Here is a 13,937-nt window from a genome sequence, read left to right on the forward strand (position 1 = left end):
TAAGAACCATTCTTCTGACTTCAAATTCCATTCTCATACCTTTAAACCTTGTATACAATAGGCTGGAGGGTAGCAAGAAATAGGTGAGCCAGGATCAAGTATTTGTCACAGTTGACACACACAACTGTGTGTGTCATGCCCTCGGTAGCCAGGACCAGATCCTACAAGTCTCTGTTTAAGGACTTGAGCTGTACACGTCTCCCTATTGTCATGCATATCCCTCCCGCAGACCTGCAGTGGCCCAATGGGAGCAGGCAATGCCAGTGAGTTGAGTGAATTCTTCCTTGTGGGCTTCACCAATGAGCTTCAGCTTCAGCCCATCCTACTTGCCCTCTTCTTCCTCATCTATGCAGTCACAGTAGTTGGAAACCTGGGCCTCCTTGTTCTCATTGTGGTGAGCTCCTGACTCCACACTCCCATGTATTTCTTCTTCAGCAACCTGTCCTTTATTGATTTATGTTATTCTTCCATTACCGTACCCAAAATGTTGATGGGGTTTTTCTCTGGTTGCCAAACCATCTCCTTCTCTGGTTGTGTGGTCCAGACAAGCTGCTTTGTGATCTTTGCTGTCACTGAGTTCTTCCTCTTGGCCTCCATGGCCTATGACCACTATGTGGCCATCTGCAGCCCTCTGCTCTACCATATCATCATGTTCCCAAGGTTCTATTTGCAGCTAGTGGCTGCCAGCTATGCCATGGGCCTAGTGAACACAGTGCTCCTCACTAGCACAACCTTTCATCTGGCCTTCTGTAAGTCCCATGTCATCACTCATTACTTCTGTGATATTTCTCCCCTTTTAAAACTCTCCTGCTCTGACACACAGGTCCTTCAGCTTCTCCTGTTTGTCTGTGGTGGTTTTAATGTGTCTGTGTCCCTTACAGTAGTCCTGGTCTCCTACACATGTGTCTTCATGGCTATCATCAGAATCCCCTCAGCCCAGGGCAAACACAAGACATTCTCCACTTGTGCATCCCACCTGACTGACGTCAGTTTGTACTATGGAACCACGGTATTCATTTACTTGTGCCCAACCTCTGAGTACTTACTAGGCAGGGAAAGGCTGGTCTCTGTATTTTACACAGTGGTCATCCCCATGCTCAACCCCATGATCTACAGTCTGAGGACCAAAGATGTGAAGGAAACATTTGGGAATGTTCTCAGGAAGACCTCACAATTCTTCCCCCTCCCCCTACCCAGATTTCCATGATGTTCAATGCAATAAAGGAAGGACAGAGAAGGGAAGAAGAGGTAGGTGATGTGTTTTTGGCCACCAACCATGTCTCAAGCATTATTCTAGGCATTTTAAATAGGTTAGACCTTGAATCCTCTCCACAACTCTGGAAGTCAAATATTATTATTTTAATTTTACAGATGAGGAAACTGAGAACCTGAAGTGATTTGGAGATTTGTCCAAGGTCATATAGCTTGAATGCAGTGGAAACTAGATTTCAATTCAGGACTGCCTGACTCTGAAACTCCCTTTCTACTACATTACACTGTTTCTGCATAAGGCAAGATGCCGCCCTCTCTATTAACCTTCAGGGCCCAAGGGTTCCGAATTTTTTCACTTTCTGGTAAATCTGGTCTCTCAAATTTATATTAGTTTCTGTCCCCTAAGACCCACTCCCTTTCCCATAGCCAATTATTTATCTGTGGCTTTGTATTATGCCTGATCTTGTCATTAAATTAATGAACACGTTGTTTACAGAGCCCTTTCCAGATGCAGGGGTGGAGAGGGATGACAAGGAAGAAATCTATGGTCACTAACTTTTGGCATCTTTCAATTAATTTATGGAAGACAGAAGATCCCACCCAAAAGGCAACTGAACTATGACTTTTCATTTAAATTGACATTTATTGAGTCCTTTCTATGTGATAAATGCCAAATCACTTACCTCATAATCCTCCTAAGAACTCTGTGATATAGGTACTATTGTTGCTCCCATTTTACAGATGAGAATACTATAGCTAAAAAGCATTAAGTAACTCACTCAAGGTAACACAGCTAATTAATGGTTAATACAGGAGTTGAATCCGGGTCTCTTTGTCCAAAGAGCTTATTTCCTTTCCATTCTGTTATATCACTTCCTGGATTATTGGGGTGCCTATCAATAAGCACCAAGGGATATAAGCTGTGAGGCTGGGACTCAAGGCAAAGGGAGCAGAATAGACTGGGTTCATAAGAGAGCCTCTAGGAAGAGGTGGGTGGTTTGAATAAAATCTATGAAGAGTGAGGAGTAGTAAGAATGGATGAGTAGTGAAGGGAATGAGGGGACTTGGAATCAAAGGCTGAGATAATAGAATCTAGATGCATGAAAGGCTGGTTTGGCTGGAACAGGGTAGAAGGCAAATTTAGAAGCAAAGGTTATTGACAAAATGGGGTGATGTTTGGGTAGGGCTGATGTACCTTCTTTGTAGGTCTTGCTAACATCTAAACAATTCCTTACTACCATACGTGAGGAAGTTCTAAATAGAGCTCTGATTTCCCTAAATTGACGCAAGATGGCTTTGAGTGGGTGAATACTTACAGTTGTGGTAAGAATCATATTTTATGGAGGCCAAGACCTCCATAAAACTTTACTCTAGCTTTACTCTGTTCTCTGTCTACAGTCCACACTAAGATTGGCCAGACAACAAACAAATGTGAGGCCTTGGGCTCCCCTGGTGGCTCAGTGGTTGAGAGTCCGCCTGCCGATGCAGGGGACACGGGTTCGTGCCCCGGTCCTGGAAGATCCCACATGCCGCGGAGCAGCTGGGCCCGTGAGCCATGGCCGCTGAGCCTGCGCGTCCGGAGCCTGTGCTCTGCAACGGGAGAGGCCACAACAGTGAGAGGCCCGCATACCTCAAAAAAAAAAAAAAAAAGTGTGAGGCCTTGATTACAAGAAGCTATCAGGGAATTACTTCCTGACTCAAAACTTGTCGTCAAGTTAGGTTTGGGCAAGGTCTAAGCAAGTGTGACCTGGTGTAGTCGCTTCAAGTCTAAAGGCAGCCAGACCTAGAGGAGGATCTTGTTTTCTGACACCTTCCTTATTGGGAATTCCTCTGTCCTAGAGCAGACTTTTCTCTATTTTATCATTTGCCTGGACTATTGCAGTAGCCTCCTAACTGGTCTCACTGCCTCCAGGTTTGCCCTGACCAATTTATCCTCCACACTGCTGCCTTATGATTATTCTAAGCAGAAGTCTGACTACATCCACTGTTCTACTTTAAACTCTTCAGTGGCTTTTCATTGTCCTCGGAATAAAGTCCAAATCCTTTAACATACAGATTCCCCCACAATCAGAATCTTACCTCTCAAACTTTATCTTTCACAACCCCGCTTCCCTTCCCCATACTTCATATCCTCCCCTTTGCACTTACTATTTTCTTCATTCAAAACACCCTCACTTTTCAGCAGTTAAAGATACTCCCCATATTTTTAATCAAGACCTTCCTCCTGAGCTGACCGAAAGTGTTCGCCCCTTCCTTGGAACTTTAGAACCAATGATTACAGCATGCAATCATCCTATACTCCTATACTACCTTATTCTATTCCACTTTTCTTATACCCATATCTTGCTTCCTCTACTAGACTGTATGCCTTGTAGGGGAAGACCAAGGTGTCTCATACCTATCTAACCACCTCAGTGCCTGGAGCCAAGTTGGCATTAATGAAATGTTGTTCATGGGAAGAATAGGAACTTTTCACTGGGCTTTGCCATAGGCATTTGTGTCTACTTCTTTTTTTTCGGTACGCGGGCCTCTCACTGCCGTGGCCTCTCCTGCCGCGGAGCACAGGCTCCGGACGCGCAGGTTCAGCGGCCATGGCCCACAGGCCCAGCCGCTCCGCGGCATGCAGGGACCCTCGCGGACCGGGGCACGAACCCGCGTCCCCTGCATCAGCAAGCGGACTCTCAACCACTGCGCCACCAGGGAAGCCCATTTGTGTCTACTTCTGAACCCTCTGAAGAGCCAGAGGGGTATTACTAATTCACCCCCTCCTTTCCTTTTTCAATAGTCTACCTCCCCTCCAGTATTTACTTCCTGCTTGACCTTTTCTTATGCCTCTGCCCGCGCCCCCCAACCCCAGCATTATAACTCAGCATTTGCAAATACATTGCGTTCTATTGATTTGATGTGTGTGTGTTGTATTCCATCTAGATTACAGTTCTTTGGGAAAATGGATGACATCTGTATTTGACTTTCCCAGTAATAGTGGGCTGTGCAAAGCAAGTGCCCATTGGGTGAACAAATATGTGCCTGTAGCTGAAGAGGGTTTATGTGGAGCTCAAAGCAGGACAGAGTTAACTAGATATGAGTTTAAGAAGGGAATAGGGAGCTAGCATTTATTGTGAGCCTAGCAAATGCCAGACACTGATAAATCCACAGATAATCTCATTTAATCCTCATAACAAACTGATTTAATTTTTTTTTAATTAAGACTTTATTTTTTAGAGAAGTTTTAGGTACACAGCAAAATTCAAGGAAAAGTACAGAAAGTCTTCATATATCCTCTGCCCCTACATATACATAGCCTCTCCCATTATTAACATTCCCCACCAGAGTGGTACATTTGTTTCAATTGAGGAGCCTACATTGACACATCATAATCACCCAAAGTTCATAGTTTATATCAGGGTTCATCTTGGTGGTGTATATTCCATGGGTTCAACAACGTGATTTTATCCTGACTTTATGAGGAGTATTAGAGGATTTGTGGCTTGCTCAGTTACACATACACAGACAGTATGGGATAGAGTCAGTCAGAATTTTGAACTCAAGTCTGTCTGATTTTAGAGCCTTCACGTTAAACTACTTTTCTAACCTTTATTAGAGTGATCATTTCACTTTTTAAAAATTCTAGGTTTGTGCTATATACATGTGGCATCAAGGCACTGAGAGATGAACACTGGAGACTGAATCAGTAGCAACACATTTTCTTTAGATTGAGCCCTTGCTTAACACATCTGAGTCACAGAGGGAAGAAAGAAATAAAGATAAGGAAGAATGGGAGGAAAGAAAGAAGGAAGGAAGGGAGGAAGGGAGGGAAGGAAGAAGGGAGTAAAGAAGGAAAGAAAATATCCTTAAATGTCCTGCCATCCCATTCATTTAGAAAGTGTAAGGGTGGGAATGGAGGGTTACCATACCCTCTGGTCTGCTCTTAGGGCTTTCTCCTAAAACTAGACCCAGGTAGGAGAAGGAGAGATTTCCCAAAAATCACCTCAGCCTCTTGCTCAAATACCTGAGAAAACACCAGTTCTCATAGGAAAACTGCCAAAACTTCTTTAGAAACATATTTTAAGAAAGGGACCCTTGGGAGTGTCTAGAATCTTTAAAGACTTTACCAGTATACATGTGTTCCTTCAAGAACTTCATGAGGTTCCAATACCCAGGAGCCCTGCTTAGCTGAAGGAAGGATACTGAGGTCTGGTCCCTACATTGCTCTATAATTGCTCACTCCACCCTGAGACCATTGTCCCTTTGGTGACTTGAAGAAAGTTCCCAAGAGATGCACATTCTAGAAGCAACTGCTTTTCCTTGTGAATGAGGTGACTCCTAATTGTCACTGGCCTTGCCTAGATAATACGACTTGATCAACGTGATTTAGTATTCCTTGTTTGGGCTTCATTATGAACAGTGTGCCTCACCCTCCAAAACCAAGCCCTCTTGAGAACTTATTGAGGGGGCAGGGCTTGGATTTACTAATATCACTATTATGTAAAATAGTAATAACAACCAAGCAAGAGCACCTCTGGATGATTGAGTGCCTACAATCCCAGAACTTATTGTTTTACACACAATTTCTCATTGCATTTTACAGACAGAGAAAATGGGGCTCTGAGAGATGAGACAATTGGACAGAACAAGAGAAAAATTGACAGATCCTTATTACTAGAAGGGAAATTTTAACACACCATTCTCAGAAACTGATAAAGCAGATATGGAAGAATATATGATATTAAACAGCACAATTATGAAGTTTGAGTTAATACACAAACACACATACATATCAAGTCCTGGGCCCCCAAAATATAGGATACACATTATTTTCAGTCACATTTGAAAGATTTACAAAACTGTAACACAAGTCAAGTAACAAAGCAAGTCTCAAATTCTAAATAAGCAATATCATATTAATAACATTCTCATAAAAATGCAACAAAATAGAAGTTAATTAAAAATACCCCCCAAACCCCCATACATTTAGATAAAAATCCTTCTAAATGGAATAAAGAAAAATTTTAATTAAAATTACACACAATTATTATTGAATGACATATATCAAATTGTAGAGTGTAACTGATGTGATATAAGAAAATGTGATGTATGCAATATGAAACAAAATAGCTGAATGTTACTATGTTAAGCATTCAACTCAAAAAGTTAGAAAAGAATTGTGAAGTGAACCAGAAGAAAGAAAAAGAAAAGAAATAAATATCAAAACAGAAATTAATGAAATAGGAAACAAAAATAAAAATGCTTAATAAACCAAAACCTAATTTGTTAAAAGCTTGATAAAATAGACATTATTCTGATAAGATTGAAAAAGTAAAAAAGAATCAAGACCTGAATAATGAATATGAGCAATGATAATAGGGATATTACTAAACATTTTAGATTTTTAAAGTAATGAGTATGTTATGAAATATTTTATGCCAATAAATATAAAAACGTTGATGAGATGAAAAATTCTGTAGAAAAATCCAAATTAACAAAATTTTATTCAAGAATAAGTTGAAAACATGAATAGGCCATTAGACACTGAAGAAGTTCAATCAGTAGCCAACCTCTCTGCCAACAAAGGCACCAATCCCACATTCTTTCACAGGTAAGGTTAATCAAACTATCACAGAACAGGAAATCTCTACATTATATAAAGTATTCCAGAGAACAGAAAAAACAGGAAAATCTACCCGATCCATTTTATGAGGTTAGTAAAACCTTGAAACCAAAACCAGACAAGCTTGTTTAAAAGACCAAAAATTATATGCCAATCTCACTTTTGATAAAAATCTCAAAAGTCCTAATTAAAATATTCATTAATTGAACTCAACAAATGTATAAAAATAATACTATACAATCAAATGGGCTTGTTTTCAGGCATTAAATTATAGTCTAATCTTAGAAAATCCGTTACTACAAGTCATTACTTAAGCTGATTAAAGAGAAAATAATATTTATTCATCTCAATAGATTTAAAAAATTAAATGAAATTCAACCACTCTTCTCTATGGAAAAAAAAAACCCTTGAAACAAATCAAAATAGAGGGAAAAGTTTAATCTGACAATGATAGCTACCAAAAACCTACAATAAACATTATGATTAATGTACAAGCTTTAGAAACATTTTCATCAGAGCCATGAACAAGATAAGGATAACTGCATTCCAAATTGCTATTTAACATTGCATTGGAGAGATCACTGTCAATTCAATAAGACAAAGAATAGAAATAGATTAAAGCACTGGAATGGAAGAAAGTATCATTATTCATAGACTACCTGATTGGTTACATAGAAAACCAAAGAGAATTTTCAGACAAATTATTTTAACTATTAAGGGAATTCATAAATATTGTTGCAAAGAAGATATTTTTAGAAACTCAATAATAATCTTATACAGTAGCAAAAGCAATTAGAAAATAGAATTTTTAAATAGTTACCATTCACTGGCTAAAATGAAGAAAACTGATAACATCAAGTGTTGTTAAGGATGTGGGACAACTCTAAGAACTTTGCATATATTGTTGGTGGAAATGCAAAAATGGTATAGCCATTTTATAACACAGATTGGCAATTTTTATGAAGTTAAACATACACGTATTATATGACCCAGCAATGTCACCCTAGGAATTTATCCAAGAGAAATGAGGACACATCCACACAAAGACTTGTCATGTGAATGTTTATAATAGCTTTATTCATTATAGCCAAAAGATGGACACAACCATGAGCTGGTGAATAGATATACTGTGGTACATCCATACAATAGAATACTACTCAGCAATAAAAAGGAAACTACTGATATAAACAAAAACCTGGGTGAATCTGAAAAACATTATCCTGGGTAAAAGAATTCAGGCACAAAAGCCTATATACCATATATAATAATTCCACTTATATAAAATTCTATAAAAGACGAACTATTGTGAAAAGAAATATATCCTCAGTAGGCAGGGACCCAGTGTGAGTGGAGGATATTCATTTCAAGGGGCATGAGGAAACTTTTTTGAGTGAGGGAAATGTTCCACATCTTGATTGTAGTCACCATTGCACAACTGTATACGTTTGCCAAAACTCATCACATAATTGGTGAATTTTATTGTTTGTAAATTATACCTCAATAAAACTAGTTAAGTCATATGGTAGTTCTATTTTTAGTATTTTAAGGAACCTCCATACTATTCTCCATAGTGGCTGTATCAATTTACATTCCCACCAACAGTGCAAGAGGGTTCCCTTTTCTCCACATCCTCTCCAGCATTTATTGTTTCTAGATATTTTGATGATGGCCATTCTGACCAGTGTGAGATGATATCTCCTTGTAATTTTGATTTGCATTTCTCTAATGATTAAAGATGTTGAGCATTCTTTCATGTGTTTGTTGGCGGTCTGTATGTCTTCTTTGGAGAAATGTCTATTTAGGTCTTCTGCCCATTTTTGGATTGGGTTGTTTGCTTTTTTGATATTGAGCTGCATGAGCTGCTTGTAAATTTTGGAGGTTAATCCTTTGCCAGTTGCTTCATTTGCAAATATTTCCTCCCACTCCGAGGGTTGTCTTTTGGTCTTGTCTATGGTTTCCTTTGCTGTGCAAAAGCTTTGAAGTTTCATTAGGTCCCATTTGTTTATTTTTGTTTTTATTTCCATTTCTCTAGGAGGTGGGTCAAAAAGGATCTTGCTGTGATTTATGTCATGGACTGTTCTGCCTATGTTTTCCTCTAAGAGTTTGATAGTGTCTGGCCTTACATTTAGGTCATTAATCCATTTTAAGCTTATTTTTTTGTCTGGTGTTAGGGAGTGTTCTAATTTCATACTATTACATGTACCTGTCCAGTTTTCCCAGCACCACTTATTGAAGAGCCTGTCTTTTCTCCACTGTATATTCTTGCCGCCTTTATCAAAGATAAGGCGACCATATGTGCATGGGTTTATCTCTGGGTTTTCTATCCTGTTCCATTGATCTATGTTTCTGTTTTTGTGCCAGTACCATACCATACTGATTACTGTAGCTTTGTAGTATAGTCTGAAGTCAGGGAGCCTGATTCCTCCAGCTCCATTTTTTGTTCTCAAGATTGCTTTGGCTATTCGGGGTCTTTTGTGTTTCCATACAAATTGTGAAATTTTTTGTTCTAGTTCTGTGAAAAATGCCAGTGGTAGTTTGATAGGGATTGCACTGAATATGTAGATTGCTTTGGTTAGTAGAGTCATTTTCACAATGTTGATTCTTCCAATCCAAGAACATGGTATATCTCTCCATCGATTTGTATCATATTTAATTTCTTTCATCAGTGTCTTATAGTTTTCTGCATACAGGTCTTTTGTCTCCTTTGGTAGGTTTGTTCTTGGGTATTTTATTCTTTTTGTTGCAGTGGTAAATGGGAGTGTTTCCTTAATTTCACTTTCAGATTTTTCATCATTAGTGTATAGGAATGCAAGAGATTTCTGTGCATTCATTTTGTATCCTGCTACTTTACCACATTCATTGATTAGCTCTAGTAGTTTTCTGGTAGCATCTTTAGGATTCTCTATGTATAGTATCATGTCATCTGCAAACAGTGACAGCTTTACTTCTTCTTTTCCGATTTGGATTCCTTTTATTTCCTTTTCTTCTCTGATTGCTGTGGCTAAAACTTCCAAAACTATGTTGAATAAGAGTGGTGAGAGTGGGCAACCTTGTCTTGTTCCTGACCTTAGTGGAAATGCTTTCAGTTTTTCGCCATTGAGGATGATGTTGGCTGTGGGCTTGTCATATACGGCCTTTATTATATTGAGGAAAGTTCCCTCTACACCTACTTTCTGCAGGGTTTTTATCATAAATGGGTGTTGAATTTTGTCAAAAGCTTTCTCTGCATCTATTGAGATGATCATATGGTTTTTCTCCTTCAATTTGTTAATATGGTTAATCACATTGATAGATTCTGTGCATCGATTGAGATGATCATATGCTTTTTCTCCTTCAATTTGTTAATATAGTGTAGCACATTGATTGATTTGTGTATATTGAAGAATCCTTGCATTCCTGGATAAACCCCACTTGATCATGTTGTATGATCCTTTTAATGTGCTGTTGGATTCTGTTTGTTAGTAGTTTGTTTAGGATTTTTGTATCTATGTTCATCAGTGATATTGGCCTGTAGTTTTCTTTCTTTGTGACATCTTTGTCTGGTTTTGGTATCAGGGTGATGGTGGCCTCATCGAATGAGTTTGGGAGTGTTCCTCCCTCTGCTATATTTTGGAAGAGTTTGAGAAGGATAGGTGTTAGCTGTTCTCTAAATGTTTGATAGAATTCGCCTGCGATGGCATCTGATCCTGGGCTTTTGTTTGTTCAAAGATTCTTAATCACAGTCTCAATTTCAGTGCGTGTGATTAGTGTGTTTATATTTTCTATTTCTTCCTGGTTCAGTCTCGGAAGGTTGTGCATTTCTAAGAATTTGTCCTTTTCTTCCATGTTGTCCATTTTATTGGCATAGAGTTGCTTGTAGTAATCTCTCTCACTACTGGGCATATACCCTGAGAAAACCATAATTCAAAAAGATTCATGTACCAAAATGTTCATTGCAGCTCTATTTACAATAGCCAGGACATGGAAGCAACCTAAGTGTCCATCAACAGATGAATGGATAAAGAAGATGTGGCGCATATATACAATGGAATATTACTCAGCCATAAAAAGAAATGAAATTGAGTTATTTGTAGTGAGGTGGATGGGCCCAGAGTCTTTCATACAGAGTGAAGTAAGTCAGAAAGAGAAAAACAAATACCGTATGCTAACACATATATATGGAATCTAAGAAAAAAAAAGGTCATGAAGAACCTAGGGGCAAGATGGGAATAAAGACAGAGACCTACTAGAGAATGTACTTGAGGATATGGGGAGGGGGAAGGGTAAGCTGTGACAAAGTGAGAGAATGGCATGGATATATGTACACTACCAAATGTAAAATGGATAGCTAGTGGGAAGCAGCCGCATAGCACAGGGAGATCAGCTTGGTGCTTTGTGACCACCTAGAGGGGTGGGATAGGGAGGGTGGGAGGGAGGGAGATGCAAGAGGGAAGAGATATGGGAACATGCATATATGTGTAACTGATTGACTTTGTTATAAGGCAGCTATTAACACACCATTGTAAAGCAATTATACTCCAATAAAGATGTTTAAAAAAAGAAAAAATAATAAAATTAAAAAAAAATAAAAAGATAAAACTAGTTAAAAAAAGCTACCATTCGTAATAACAAGCCACACTATTAACCTAAGTAAAACTCTAACAAAAGATGCCCATTATCTTTAGGAAAATATTGTAAGCACTACTGAAGGACTTAAAAGAAGACTTTAATCAGAGGAGATATATACCATTTTTCCATATACAACAGTTCATTAACTTAAAGATGTCCACGATTCCAAAAATTAATCTTTCAGTTCAAGGCAATTCCAAACAAAGTTCCAACAGGATTTTTCATGAAACTTAACAAACTGATTCTAAAATTCATATGAAAAATTAAGAAACCAAGAATATCGAAGACAGTTATGAAGAAGAATAAATAGGAAGTACTTATCCTACAGATATCAAGACTTAGAAAACTATAGTAATTAAAACAGCATAGTATTTGCGTAGAGAGAGGCAAACAGATCATTTGGAGAAAAGAGAGACCCAGACACAAAGCTGAGAATACAATTGACCTTTGAACAATGCATGGGTTAGGGATGTCAACCCTCCTTGCAGTCGAAAATCCATGTCTAATTTACAGTTGACTCTTCATATACACACAGTTCCTTTGTATCCCTGGTTCCACGTCTGTGGATTCAACCACAGATAATGTAGTACTGTAGTATTTACTGTTGGAAAAAATCCACATATAAGTAGACCTGTGCAATTCAAACCCATGTTGTTCATTGGTCAGCTGTATAAGGGACCTTAGTATGTGACAGAACTGACATCGTAGATCATGAGAGGAAATGAGGGACTATTCAATAAGTGGTGTAGAAACAATTTCTTATTCATATTGGAACAAATAAAATTAATTTTCTATATTTCATCATATATAGAAATAAATTCAAGATGGACTCAATAACAGTTTTTTAAAAAAACTTTTAAAATTTAAAAGAAATTTAGAATAATATATTAATGATATTGGGGTAGGAAAGGATTTTTTGAATAAGGCACAAAAAGTACAAATTGTAAATGACTGATAAATTTAACCACATCAAAAAAAAAATAAAACGTTCCATCTTTCTATGCTATAAGACATTGCAATAAACAAAGTTAATAGGCAAGTGACAGACTTGGAGAAGATATTTGCAACAAATATATAACAGACAGATATGGATTCCATAAAGGACTACATTTATTAAACAACAATCCAAATTAACAATGGACAAAATATTATTGGACAATGCACAAAAGAGAAAACCTGAATGGCCAGTAAAAAGATGAAAACATTCTTTTATCCTCACTAATAATCAGGGAAATGCAAATTAAATTAACACAGAGATACTATTACATCAGATTACCACAAATAAAAATATCTGCTAATACCAAATGCAGGCAAGAATGTGAGGAAACATAACTGTTTACGCTACTTGTGGGAATAAGTATTTGCACATCCACTTTAGAGAGCAATTTGGTCATACCTAGTAAATATGAAAATATGAATATACTCTGAGCCTGCAATTCAACTCCTACGTACCTTAAAGAAATACAAAAAACATATTCAAGAATATTTATTGCAACATTGTTTGTACTGGCTAAAATTTATTAACATAAATGTCCATCCTTTTCTAGACCAAAAAGTTTCCAGGTTTTCAATTTATAAGAATCTTCCATCCTTTTATTAATCTATCCAGTGCAAAGTCAAAGCAAGGATTTGAGAAAAATAATTCCAACTGCAGGACTTTTATTTATAGCCTACAAGGAAAAGCCAACAAACCCACAGTATTCAGTATAACTAGGAGCAAGATAAATCAACAATGAGTGAACGAAAACTACAACTATCAACAAGGATAGGTCTAAAGAAACAAATGTGAAGTGGTGGGTGCTGGGGGGCAGCAAGTTGCAAAATGTTATGCCATTTGTGTGAAATTTAAAATATACAAAATATTATCACGTATTATTTATAGATACATTCATACATAGTAGGATAAAAACATGAACATGGAGGACACACAGCAACTTTAGCATAGTGGATGCCTCTGGGGCTCACGAGAAATGGGATTGGGGACAAAAAGAATTTTCATTGTATCTATAATGTTTTTATTTCTTAGAAAACAAGCTCTGTAACAAAAATAAATAAATAATAGCTTATTCATATGCCAAGGCAGAATGTAAATGTTAAAATGAATGAGATTGATCTATGCATGCAGATACAGAAAGATCTCCAAAATATATTAAATTAAAAAGCTCTGAAATTATTATGGATTGTGCAATCACTTTTGTGTAAATATGAAAAAATGTAAATGTATATAAATGCTGGTATAAGCACATAAAATTTCTTGAAGCACCCACAATTGATAGTAGTTGCCTCTGGAGACAGAGACTGTTGGTCTGGAATTGGAGGGAGGATTAGTTATACTGTTTTAATTATTCACCATGTGCAAATTATGTATTGTTCATTAAACTTCATTTTTGAAAAATTCATGAGCTTGAAATCAAAGACCTGACACCTTGTGTGATTCTTAGGTTAGTACTCTTTGTGTATTGAAGATTATGTAACATTTATTGAATTTTCTTTTAATAAAACTTCCTGC

General features: G+C 37.5%; 1 protein-coding gene across 1 annotated transcript; it reads left to right on the forward strand.

The window, feature by feature from the left end:
- Positions 1–244: 244 nt before the first annotated feature.
- LOC103088434 (olfactory receptor 1009-like) lies at positions 245–1,207 on the forward strand. The gene is given in 1 exon segment (XM_082930882.1): positions 245–1,207. A coding segment is annotated over 1 exon segment (963 nt).
- The last annotated feature ends 12,730 nt before the right edge of the window (positions 1,208–13,937 follow it).

The sequence above is a fragment of the Lipotes vexillifer genome, unplaced genomic scaffold (assembly GCF_000442215.2).
Source record: "Lipotes vexillifer unplaced genomic scaffold, Lipotes_vexillifer_v1.1 scaffold215, whole genome shotgun sequence".
NCBI lineage: Eukaryota > Metazoa > Chordata > Mammalia > Artiodactyla > Lipotidae > Lipotes > Lipotes vexillifer.